Below are 12,075 nucleotides of genomic sequence, written 5' to 3'. Positions count from 1 at the left end.
GAAGAACCAGTAGCTGGAAGCTGAAGCTAGACAACTTCAAATAAGAATTTAGGCATAAATTTTTAACAGTGAGAGTGATTAACGATTGGAACAAACTATCAAGGGAATCATAGAAGATTAGGGTTGGAAGAGACCTCAGGAGGTCTTCTAGTCCACACACCCCCTGCTCAAAGCACGACCAATCCCAACTAAATCATCCCAGCCAGGGCTTTGTCAAGCCAGCCTTAAAAATCTCTAAGGATGGAGATTCCACTAGTTCCCTAGGTAACCCATTCCAGTGCTTCACCACCCTCCTTGTGAAATAGGAAATGATCTCTTGTCTTCAGATCAAGACTGGATACCTTTCTGGAAGATATGCTTAATCAAACACAAATTATTGGTTCAATACAAGTGAAATTTAATGGCCTGTTATGGAGAGGAGATCAGATCAGATGATCTAATGTTCCCTTCAGGCCTTAAACTCTACCAATCTAGGGCTAAGAGGGGAAAGGTAATACAGCCACAGTCTGTATTACAATTCTGTAGCCCTCTGTAGTTGAGAACACCTTTTAAGATACGGACAGAGGGCATCAGGGGACACCAGCAACAGAAGAAGCCCTGATTCTATGGAATGAGCTGGGGAAGGCCTCTGGAGCCTCATTACTGGTAGAGGCCTCAATGTGGATCTGTTTAGGTTCCGAGGAATCTGCAGGGTTGGTGGATAGGCTCCATGGACTGCCCACAGTGTAACAATTGTGGAGAAATTTTATGCAAAGGAAACCTCACAGATATGTCCTCACCATTATCTTCCTTCCTCCCATCAGTTTTCTCACAGAAGGAGCAGTCAGGCCCATGGATACCAAATTTATATATGCTGATCATATCATTTTCCAATATATCTGGCTTTGTATACATTTTGTTAAGTTTTTAAGCAGCTTTTACTGTACAGTCTAGAACTCTAACAAATCGTTCCATTTAACCCTTTAAAAAATGAAAACAAAGGAAAGACAAACTTTGAAGTAGATTTTATTTTAAGATAAGATTTTTTGTGTGTGGCCATTTTTTATAGTATTGTAATTCTCAACTGTGTGACATGTAGGCATTGATAATTTCATAATTGATAATAATATTGAACTTATAATTACTATACTGAAACTGGCTAGAAAATGCTTTATTAGCATAGCACACATCCTGTTTTAGAATTTATATTTTATTTTCATCTAGTTTGTGGATACTTATACTGTATCATTATATAAGAAGAGATACACATTTTAAACTAAATCTGCATTTAATCTAAAGTCTTAAACTTGATTGTTGAAGTGCCAGTAGAATTCAGTTTGCATACAACACATGAGATTTCAAAGGGTATAACATGATTTTGTGTAAGTTTAATGGGGCACTAACTATTTCCATGCTTGTTAAAATCTAAGCTGTATGACTTGTATAATGATAACTACAAGAAAGAGAAATAATTATTGTGGTCACCAGTAGTATTACTTATGCGGTAGAACTAATGTTTTGGGACATATGAAAAATATTTTATTGTGGTTTTGCTTGAAAAATGTATAGTAAGCTGTGTAAGCAATTTAGAAGCAGAAAAACAAAATACATTTATCTTTTTCATATTCTGTTTTATTTAATATGGGAGAATAAGAATTTTTTTAAAATACTTGGAACATACCAAATATCTTATGTCAACCATTACATATGTAATAGATAACTATAACATGAATTATTGCATGATTAATTAAAGTATAGTTACAGTTTAGTGAGTGTATTCCTTAAAGGAAAAGACATCACTATGAGTGCTAGACACACATTCCTTACATGTGCGTAAAGAAATTAAATGACATGTGTCTTTAAACACCTGTCTTTGCACACCTTGTTATAAAGGAAAGCAAGTTTAGAATATATCTATAACATGGGCACCGACTCCGTGCTCCGGGGCTGGAGCACCCACGGGGAAAAAGCAGCTCCCCGCCCCAGCTCACCTCCACCTCCTCCCCTGAGCGTGCCTTCCCCGCTTCTCCTCCCAGCGCTTGCCGCCACAAAACATCTGTTTCACGGCGAAACAAGCTGTTGGAGGGATGGGGGAGGAGCGGGAACGTGGCGCGCTGAGGGGAGGAGGCAGGGAAGAGGCGGGGCCGGGGCGGGGATTTGGGGAAGGGGTCCAATAGGGGCAGGGAGGGGGCAGAGTTGGGGCGGGAACTTTGGGGAAGGGGTTGAAATGGAGGCGTGTCAGGGCAGGGGTGGAGTCGGGGCGGGGCTGGGGTGGGAGCACCCACCGGCGTCAGGAGAAGTTGGCGCCTATGATCTATAACCTGAGCTATGGTATTAAGATTATATATTTTGTAAAAAGATGACTGTTAGCCTTTTTGAACTCTCAGACCACAGTGTTTGCTGTAGTTTTGGGCTTTTCTGTCATTTAGACATGCCAGCTATATGATATGTCAGGGGGGGAAAATCACTTCTCTAGGAAAGCTGCTGAAAATATTACACAGTACTTTGGTATGGAATGTATTGTGTTCAATAGGTTTACCTAATACTTAAAGTTAGGCACATGCTAATTACCTTGTGGAATCAGAACCATAGTAATGATTAAACAAACAATCAGGCTTATTTTTAGAGAGACAAGGTGGGTGAGGTTGTTACCCTGAAATATGGATTTTGGGATGCCCCTATAATAACCTGCCTATTGTCCCCTTAGTCTGTCCTTGAGGTATAAATTCCCGAGGTTGTTAAGGAAACACTGAAGGACATGGATATAACCTTCTGATAACGTAATTGACACAGGCAGTATTCTTTCCAAAACAAAATATCTTTTATTAAAGTGTAACTTTAGCGCTCTTGTGGCGAAGATGGAGTCTGCTCTGCAGGCAGCTCTCGCCAAGAGAAGGTATGTGCAGGAATGCAGCAAGGAAAGTCCCTTACACTCCAGGGTCACCTGTTCCAACCCCCCCAGAGTGAACACACACTGGAAAAATACAATGAATATAGGAAAGGGAAATATTTATTTACAGAGGGATGAAAAGAGAAAAACGGGGAAATATAGGGGGAGCGATAAAACAGGGTTGCATTCAACTCAAGGCCCCACAGGCCCAGTGGTACTATAGTGTGAAAGGGCAGACACCGAGCAACATGTCTGCACACAGAGTTCAGGAGTCCTGGGCAAAGTTCCAGTCCAGTGAGTCTTGGGTGCTCATGGTAGTCTTCAGTGTCAGCAAACTTTCCCCACAAACCCCTCCGGTGCCCTCTTTTGTGCCGCTCTCTGCAAAGCCACAAAGAACGACAACCTCCCCACTTAACTAGCTAACAGCCTCCCTCCTTATTCCCAATGCAAAGTCACGAGCCCCAGTACCCACAGCCCCATGCAGCTCTGGGCAGTAGTGATACTGGGCCCAGCTCTGGTTTGTCCTTCTCAGGTGATTCCTCCCTGGCGCAGTGCTCCTCCTGGCTCCTGTCTTGGGGTGTCCCGGATCGGCCGCTCTGTCCCTCCCAGGTTTCAGGCAGGTTCTTGGCTGCTTCACTCTGTGAGGGTCTGCTTGCTGCAGCCCTTCTGTCTGGAGCTCCTGACACACCCTGTTGTTCTCCCCCTTAGGAAAAAGATTTAAAGGGGCCATGCTCGCTAAACCCCAAAGAGGTTACAAAAGTAACTAATAATCCCTAATACAGTGTAATCTAAAAATCCTAGACAAGGCACAAAATCCCTGACACCAATCCCTTATTGCAAGTCAAAGAGCATTCAGACTACCATAACATATAGTTTAAATCAGTGGTTCTCAAACTTTTTGTATTGGTGACCCCTTTCGAACACGAAGCCTCTGAGTGCGACCCCCTTTAGAAATTAAAAACACATTTTTGATATTTAACACTATATTAAATGCTAAATTTAAAACCTATTGCTTAAAATGAACTTACCTTTTCTCACTGCTTTTAAATTAAGACTAAAACACATTTTTATCGAATTAAATATAAGTGGAAAAGTTATTTTTAAGTAGAATTTTATTTTAATACTTGACAGCAATTAATGACCTGAAGCAGCCAAAACTCAGTGAGATGGATGATGCTGTTTATTTGACACAAGAAGTTTTATTCTTGGTGTTGTTTTAGAAAGGGCACATCTGATGTCATCCTTCACATCAAGCCGGTTTCGAGATTTCATCTTTATTGTGAGGAGGCTGGAGAATCCACTCTCGCATTCGTAGGTAGTGGGAAATGGCAGAAGGACTCTCAGGGCCATTTCAGACACCAGTGGGTATTCACTTGCAACTGAGCACCAGAACTGGTTTGGAGGCAGCTGTGTGAATTTTGCTTTCACTTCATCATCATTGATCATGTCGACAAACTGTTCCTGTGCGTGAATATCGTCAGTAAGTTACTGCTCAGCTGTCACACTGAAAGGGTTCTTCACCAGGGAATGAAGTGCTTTCTGGTAGCACTGGGAAGTAGTGTGAGAACTCTTCATGAAGGGCTCTCAAATGTTCACTGATCGCTGACTTGAGAGCACTATCAATGTTAATTTCCTCCTCCTCGCTGAACGAGGATAGTGTCAGAAACATGCCGTATCTGTCTGTGTCCAGCTTCCTGCACCACAGATCCAACTTCATCTGGCAGGCTTTGATTTTATTAGTCAGGTCTATTAATGTTGAATGTTTTCCCTGAAGTGACAGATTGAGATCATTAAGGCTACCAAAGATATCAACTAGGTATGCCAAGAAGAGAAGCCATTTCTTGTCACTGAACATTTTGTTCAGCTCTTGTTTCTGTTTTCAAAGGAAAAACTCTGCCATCTCTTCACGAAGTATAAAAATGCGCTTTAATGCGCGTCCCCTAGAAAGCCATCAGACTTGAGTGTGGAAAAGCAGAACTTCATATTCACCACCCATTTCATAGCAGAACTCTCGAAAGAGATGACTATTCAGAGCATGAGCTTTAATGTAGTTCATCACTCGTATAACAACATCCACCACAGCATTAAGGCATATTGGCAATGTCTTTGCAGCTAGGACTTGATGATGGATTCCACAATGAGTGACAATCACATTAGGAGAGACACACTTTACCTTCTGCTGAAAGCCAGACCGTGCACCCATCATTGCTGGAGCACCATCAGTACAGATACCACAAAGATTTTTTCACTCAATGCCATTGCTTTCGAAAAAGGCATTCACCTTATTGAAAATGGCCTGTGCTGTTGTGGTTGTTTCAAGTTGTTCACAGAATAAGAACTCATCCTTAACATCCCCGGTATTAACATACCGTACGAATGCTATCAGTTGTGCGCAGTGAGTAACATCAGTAGTTTCATCAAGTTGCAGGCTGAACATATTGAAAGCAGAATGTTTAATTTTGTGCACAACTTATTTTTTGATATCTTCAGACATCTCACATATTCTGTATTTCACAGTATCATTAGACATGGAAAGCATAATCAGTTTTTTGGCAGTATCATTGCCAACCATAAGTGCCACAATATCTTTGCATGCTGGCAGAATAAGCTCCTCACCTACTGTATGTGGCGTTTTGGTACGGGCAATTCATAGTGACACAACATAAGAGGCCTCCACAGTGAGGACGTTTGCTGTCGGAAACTTCCATCAGCATCAAGCCTGGCCTTCTTTGTTGCTTCTTCTCTGTGTTTGAAAAAATCCACATTTTGATTTTTATGCTCAGGATGTTTAGTTTCAAGATGTCGCTGCAGTTTGCATGGTTTCATTGATTCAGCAGACAAAACTTCACAGCAGATGACACATTGCGGTTTTTCAATTCCAGAGGTGATGATACTCATAAAACCGAGTTTAATGTAAGACTTGAGATACTTTCATTTTTAGCAGTTTTAGCAGTACAAGTGGTCATTATTTTCAGGAGAAAATTTTCACTTGTATGTCTGACCGTTAATTAATAAAGTACTTGTTCAGCTGTGAATCAAGCCCTCTAATGTTGTCTCAGTACTGGGCCATCCATAGGAAAAATGGCACCCTGGGCAAACTTCTATTTGGCGTCCTTTCTTTGGAGGTGGAGCAGCGCTGGAGTGGAGTCGGGGGTGGAGCTGGGCTGGAGGAGCTTGGGGCTCTGAGGTCAGCACATGGTGATGATGGTGGCTCTCAACCAAGTGCCTAGCCGGGCTCACAGCAAGTGGCGGGGCTCGGGGTTCACAACCCTGTGTGTGGCAGGGCTAGGGGTTAACAACCTTGTGCCCGCAGAGCTCCCGGCTGATAACCCTCAGCATGTCCAGGCTCCGCCTGATAACCCCAGTACAGAGGTCAGGGCTCACAGCATCCTGGATGCCCCAGCTCAGGGCTCACAGCCCCTCTCCAGGTTGGGGTGGGGACTCACAACCCTGCCTGGCGGTTGGAGTCGGGGATCACAGCCACGTGCCTGGCCGGAGCTCACAGCCCCGCTCCTGGCCAGGGTTGGGTTGGGGCTCACAGCCACGCATCCCTGTCGGGGTCGGGGCTCACAGCCTGGCGGTTGGAGTCGGGGATCACAGCCCCGCGCCTGCCCAGAGCTCGCAGCCCCACTCCTGGCCAGAGTTGGGATCTGGGCTTGCAGCCCCAGGGGGGGTCGGAGTCGGGGCTCTCAGCCCTGTGTGGGGGTCGGAGTCGGGGCTTGCCACCCCGCACCTGGCCGGAGCGCACAGCCCCACTCCTGACCAGGGCCAGGGTTGGGGTCGGGGCTCGCAGCCACGTGTCCCTGTCGGGGCTCACAGCCTGGCGCAGGGGTCGGGGCTCACAGCCTGGCGCAGGGGTCGGGGCTCACAGCCTGGCATCGGGGTCGGGGCTTGCAGCCATGCGCCGGGGCCGGGGCTCACAGCTGCACGCCAGGGTTGGGACTCGCGACCCCCCACATAACTGGGTTGCGACCCCCAGTTTGAGAACCAATGGTTTAAATGATTCTGAGTGTAGCGCTTTGTTACAAGTGGTCAGTGGGAAGATTGAAAAAATTGGGTGTGTTTAGTCTGGAAAAGAGAAGACTGAGAGGGGTCTTGATAACAGTTTTCAAGTACATATAAGGTTGTTACAAGGAGGAGGGAGAAAAATTGTTCTTAACTGCTGAGGATAGGACAAGAAGCAATGGACTTAAATTGCAGCAAGGGAGGTTTAGGTTGAACATTAGGAAAAACTTCCTAACTGTCGGGGTGGTTAAGCACTGGAATAAATTGCCCAGGAAGGTTGTGGAATCTCCATCACTGGAGATGTTTAAGAGCAGGTTAGACAAACACCTGTCAGGGATGGTCTAGAATGATAGTCCTGCCATGAGTGCAGGGGACTGGACTAGATGACCTTGCGAGGTCCCTTCCAGTCCTATGATTCTATGAAATTGCTGACAACCGTTCTTAAATAATACTTTAAGTATTATAGAAGTAAAATACAATCAAAACACAAACAAACATTCCAAGCATACACACGTTAAATACTGTGCCAAACTATACTATACTAAAAATTATATCAAAAACTGGCAAATTTACTCAGTACTGGGTTTACAATGGCGCCATGGCACCGGGCCCAAACTCAGAAGAGGCCCCAACGCCTGGACCATTGACCTGCTCCCATCCCATCTGACACCCCACCCAAGGCCCCTCCTACTGCTTGCTCCTCTTCGCCCCTTCCCCTCCTCGCCTCCTGCTCACTTCTTTTCGCCCCCTTGCCCCCATGCGAGTGGCGTGTGGGGCCTTGGGGGGAAGAGGCAAAGTGGGGGGCAGGGCCTCAAGGTGGAGCGTGGGTGGGGCCTCAGGAGGGAAGAGGCCGAGCAGGGGCGGAGCCTCGGTGGGGAGTGCAGGCAGAGTGGAGGGCGGGGCTATGGTCCAGGTGCCGGGGCCCACGAAAGATTAATCCTGTCCTGAGCTTATTTTATAAATCCCTTTAAAATCTCTGTTGCTGCTTTGTAAATCTTTAATCACTGTTGCTGTTCAGCTTCTGGTCAGTCAGCTTTGCTCCACTCCAGTTTCCTTCTCTCTCTCTGCAGCAGCTTTTCTGATTTCTTTCCAGCAGCTTTCTCTTTGCTGGCTTCCAGTTCCCATCTTCTCCTGATTGAATCTCTCTCCAGTGCAGATCTTCTTGTGCAAATTTGCCTGCTGTTAGCTGGTCTTTTATGCGACACTCTAATGTTCTCCTAATATACCTTTCTAAGAAATGTACATGCCCAGTGTCAACCATTACTTCAGAGTTCTGATTGACAGCTCTGACCTTTAAAACAAGTTGTGACCTGTATGAATGGGGTCTGACCAGCTAGCTGCTCAGTTAACTAACCTCTCTGTCACCCCGTACTGCACATGCTCAGTAGCCACTAATCTTGCACATGCTGACCTAAGTTCCCTGTAAGCTGCGTGGCTGCGCAGCAGGCTATCAAGGGCCACGCAGGCAGGGAGAGGCACCCCTCCCACGGCCTAGCCCAGCCCTGCCAGAGCTGCCACGGCCAGAGAGAGGAACCCCTCCCCTGGTGTGGCCCACCCCAGCCCCGACGGAGTTGCAAGAGAGAGGCGCCCCTCCCCCAGCCAAGCCCAGCCCCACTCAAGTTGGTGGGAAGAGGCGCCCCTCCCCTGCCCTGGGCCAGCCCAGCTGGAGCTGCCAGGGAGAGAAGTCCCTCCCCTGCCGTGGCCGGGGAGAGGAGCCCCTCTGCCGGCCCAGCCTACCCAAGCCCACCAGAGCTGCCATGGCCGGGGAGCAGAACTCCTCCCCCAGCCTGCCCCAGCCCCACCGGAGCTGCCAGGGAGAGGAGCCCCTCCCCCGGCCAAGCCCAGCCCCACTGGAGCTGTTGGGGAGAGGAGCCCCTCCCCGGCCCAGTCCAGCCTGCTGGAATTACTGGGGAGAGGTGCCCCTCCCCTGCCCTGGTCCAGCCCCCTGGGAGCTGTCAGGGAGAGGAGTCCCCCCCCGCCGTGTCCGGGGAGAGGAGTCCCTTCCCCAGCCTCGCCCAACCCAGCCCCGCCGGAGATACCAGAGAGAGGCGCCCCTCGTCTGGCCCAGCCCAGACCCGCCGGGACTGCCGCGGCCCAGAAGAGGCACCTCTCCCTCAGCCCACCCCGTCGAAGCTGCCACCGCCGGGGAGAGGCGCCTCTCACCCAGACCCGAGCAGCTGTGGTGAGAGACGGCTGGGGGGAGTCCTCTCTCCCCAAAACAGGTGCAGGACAGCCTGCACCCCAAACCCCTCATCCCCAGCCCCACCCCAGAGCCCTCACCCTAACCCTCTGCCCCAGCCCTGAGCCCCCTCCCGCACCCCGAACCGCTCATCCCCAACCCCACCCCAGAGCCCACACCTCCATCCAGAGGCCTTAACCCCCTGCACTCCAACCCTCTGCCCTAGCCCTTAGCTCCCTCCCACACTCTGAACCCCTCGGCCCCACCATCATCACCTCCATATTGTGCACATAACAAAATTCCGCACATGGACATAACAAATTAGAGGGAACACTGATGCTGACTGTTGTCATTTACCTCAGAGCTGTGATTCTGCCAATCCCCTTTGCCCCCCATGGCTATTTGCCATGGCACCATTTTAGAAATCCTGGGTTTTCATTGCACATGCTCAGGGTCCACAGCATTCATCTCAGGGTGGAGTGACTTGCTTATTCAGAATAAAAATCAGGCAGACAAAGTGAAGATGAGAATTCCTCTAGTAACATGGTAATATCTTTATTGGACCAACTTCTGCTGGTGAGAGAGACAAGCTTTCGAGCTTACAGAAGAGCTCTGTGTAAGCTTGAAAGTTTGTCTCTCTCACCAGCAGAATTTGGTCCAATAAAATATAATTCCCCACAGATCTTGTCTCTCTAATATCCTGGGACTGACATGTCTACAACAACACAGACGTACTTTTAGGTATTTTCCCAGTAGAAGATAAATATCTCCGACATCAAAGTGTGTCCCTTGTAATTCAGCAGTTTTTGTAAGAGTGGATTCTTGCATCTGTGGATATTTTTAGATAGAAGAAACTGATGTAAAAATTACCTTTGAAACTGCATTCATGTCAACTTTGTTGATTAACAGAACAAGCTTGTCAAATGTAGGGTTTCTGATAGGGTTTCCAATCATATAGTTTTCTCACATTCATAGTTTGGTTTGCATTCTCATGCATTCCCGAGCTAACTTTTGTGATAGCCATTGTAGGATACCTTGATTTAGGTGTTTATCAGATTATATATAGTTGACCTACCATTTTGGTTTTATTGTTTTAAGGAAAGTGCTGCATGCTATGAAACTATAAAGTAAATTTCTCATAAAATCTACTCATTTCAGATTAGGAATCATAACCCATTTTTTCAGTGACTTTCCAAATTTCAGTATGCCAGGCATGGATTAGGAAATTATCCTCCTTTGCAATATCAAAGTTCTTTGCAATATCATCAACTTCAGTTAAGAGACATGGGCTTGAGCTGCAAAATTAGATCTAGATGTTGGCCCAACTTTCGTAGAGTTCAAAGGGATGTTTGGATATAGGGGTTTTATAGATTCATAGATTTTAACGCCACAAAGGATCATTGTGATCATCTAGTTTGACCTCTGATATAATACAGGCCATAGGACTTCCTTGTATTAATTCCTCCTTCTGTCTAATAGAACTAGACTAGAGCATATATTTTAGAAAAACATCCAATCTTGATTTTAAAATTTGCAGTGATGGAGAATCCACCACCGCCTTTGGTAAATTGTTCCAATGGTTAATTACCCTCACTGTTAAAATATTTGCCTTATTTCTAGTCTGAATTTGTCTAGCTTCAACTTTCAGCCATTGGATTTTGTTGTACCTTTGTCTGCTAGACTGAAGAGCCTTCTATGATCAAATTTCTGTTCTCCAATTTAGGTACTTACTAGACTGTAATCAAATCACCCCTTAACCTTCTCTTTGATAAGCTAAATAGATTGAGTTCCTGGAGTCTCTCTCTATATAAGGTATATTGTTTAATCCTTTAATCATTCTTATGGCTCTTCTCTGAACCCTCTGCAATTTATCTACAGTAAACAGTGGACACCAGAACTGGAGATGATATTCCAGTAATGGTAGCACCAGTGACATATCCAGAGATAATATAACCTCCCTACTCCTATTCAATATTTCCCTATATATACATTGAAGGTTGCATTAGCACTTTTAACCACTGCATTGCACTCTAAGATCATGTTCAGCTGATTAACTACCTTGACCCTTCAGACTTTCAGTTTCAGTGCTTCCCAGATCACAGTCCACCATTCTTTGGCCCAGATGTATGACCTTACATTTGACCATATTTAAACACACATTATTTGATTGCACCCATTTTACCAAGCAATCAAGATTGTTCTATGTCAGTGAACTGTCCTTTTAATTATTTACTACTCCCTCAATTTTTGTATCATTTGCAAACTTTATTAGTAATAATTGTATGTTTTCTTCCATGTCGCTGATACAAATGTTAATAGTATAGGGCCAAGAACTGATACATAGGGTCAGTTTCAGTATGTTTATATAATAATAAGGTTGTGTTTTACTTGTAGCTATAATAATGTTTACATTATTTTAGGGAGGTAACCAGACAGCTACAGTAATTGCATTATGTTCAATGAGAGATTTTAACTTGGCTCAAGAAACTTGTCAACTGGCCATCAGAGATGTTGGGGGTCTTGAAGTACTAATTAATTTACTTGATACAGAAGAAATTAAATGTAAGGTAAGTAAATTTGTCTAAATAAATTGACCTTGTATATGCTAGCTAATATTAGAATGCTCCCCCCTCCCCCCACACACACATCCCATGGAATATATGGTATAAAGAAGTGTTGTTTAAAGGGTTCCATGTAAAAGAGAGAACATGTTAGATAACCCATTCTTTTAAATGATTGCTAGCTAAAATGAATATATATTCTTAAATAATGCCTCACATTTAATATCTTCCTCTCTTTAGATTGGTTCTTTAAAAATCCTGAAAGAAATTAGTCAGAATTCACAAATCAGACGTACAATTGCTGATTTTGGGGGCTTACAAATTATGGTGAAAATACTAGATTCCCCAGATAAGGATCTGAAATGTTTGGCAGCTGAAACAATTGCTAATGTTGCCAGGTTTAAAAGAGCACGAAGGACAGTAAGACAGCATGGAGGAATCAAGAGACTAGTAAGTAGATA

At 45.3% G+C, this 12,075-nt stretch overlaps 1 protein-coding gene across 1 annotated transcript in view; it reads left to right on the top strand.

Moving 5' to 3' along the window:
* The window catches only part of ODAD2 (outer dynein arm docking complex subunit 2), a 169,671-nt gene that overhangs the window by 59,745 nt on the left and 97,851 nt on the right, over positions 1-12,075 (top strand). The window contains exons 10-11 of the mRNA XM_065399867.1: positions 11,474-11,620; positions 11,855-12,064. Of these exons, the coding sequence (XP_065255939.1) occupies positions 11,474-11,620; positions 11,855-12,064 (357 nt within the window). The remainder of the gene's footprint in view (positions 1-11,473; positions 11,621-11,854; positions 12,065-12,075) is intronic.

The sequence above is a fragment of the Emys orbicularis genome, chromosome 2 (genome assembly GCF_028017835.1).
Source record: "Emys orbicularis isolate rEmyOrb1 chromosome 2, rEmyOrb1.hap1, whole genome shotgun sequence".
Lineage (NCBI taxonomy): Eukaryota > Metazoa > Chordata > Testudines > Emydidae > Emys > Emys orbicularis.
The sequence above is the reverse complement of the archived record's forward strand: the minus strand, read 5'-3'. Positions and strand labels throughout refer to the sequence as shown.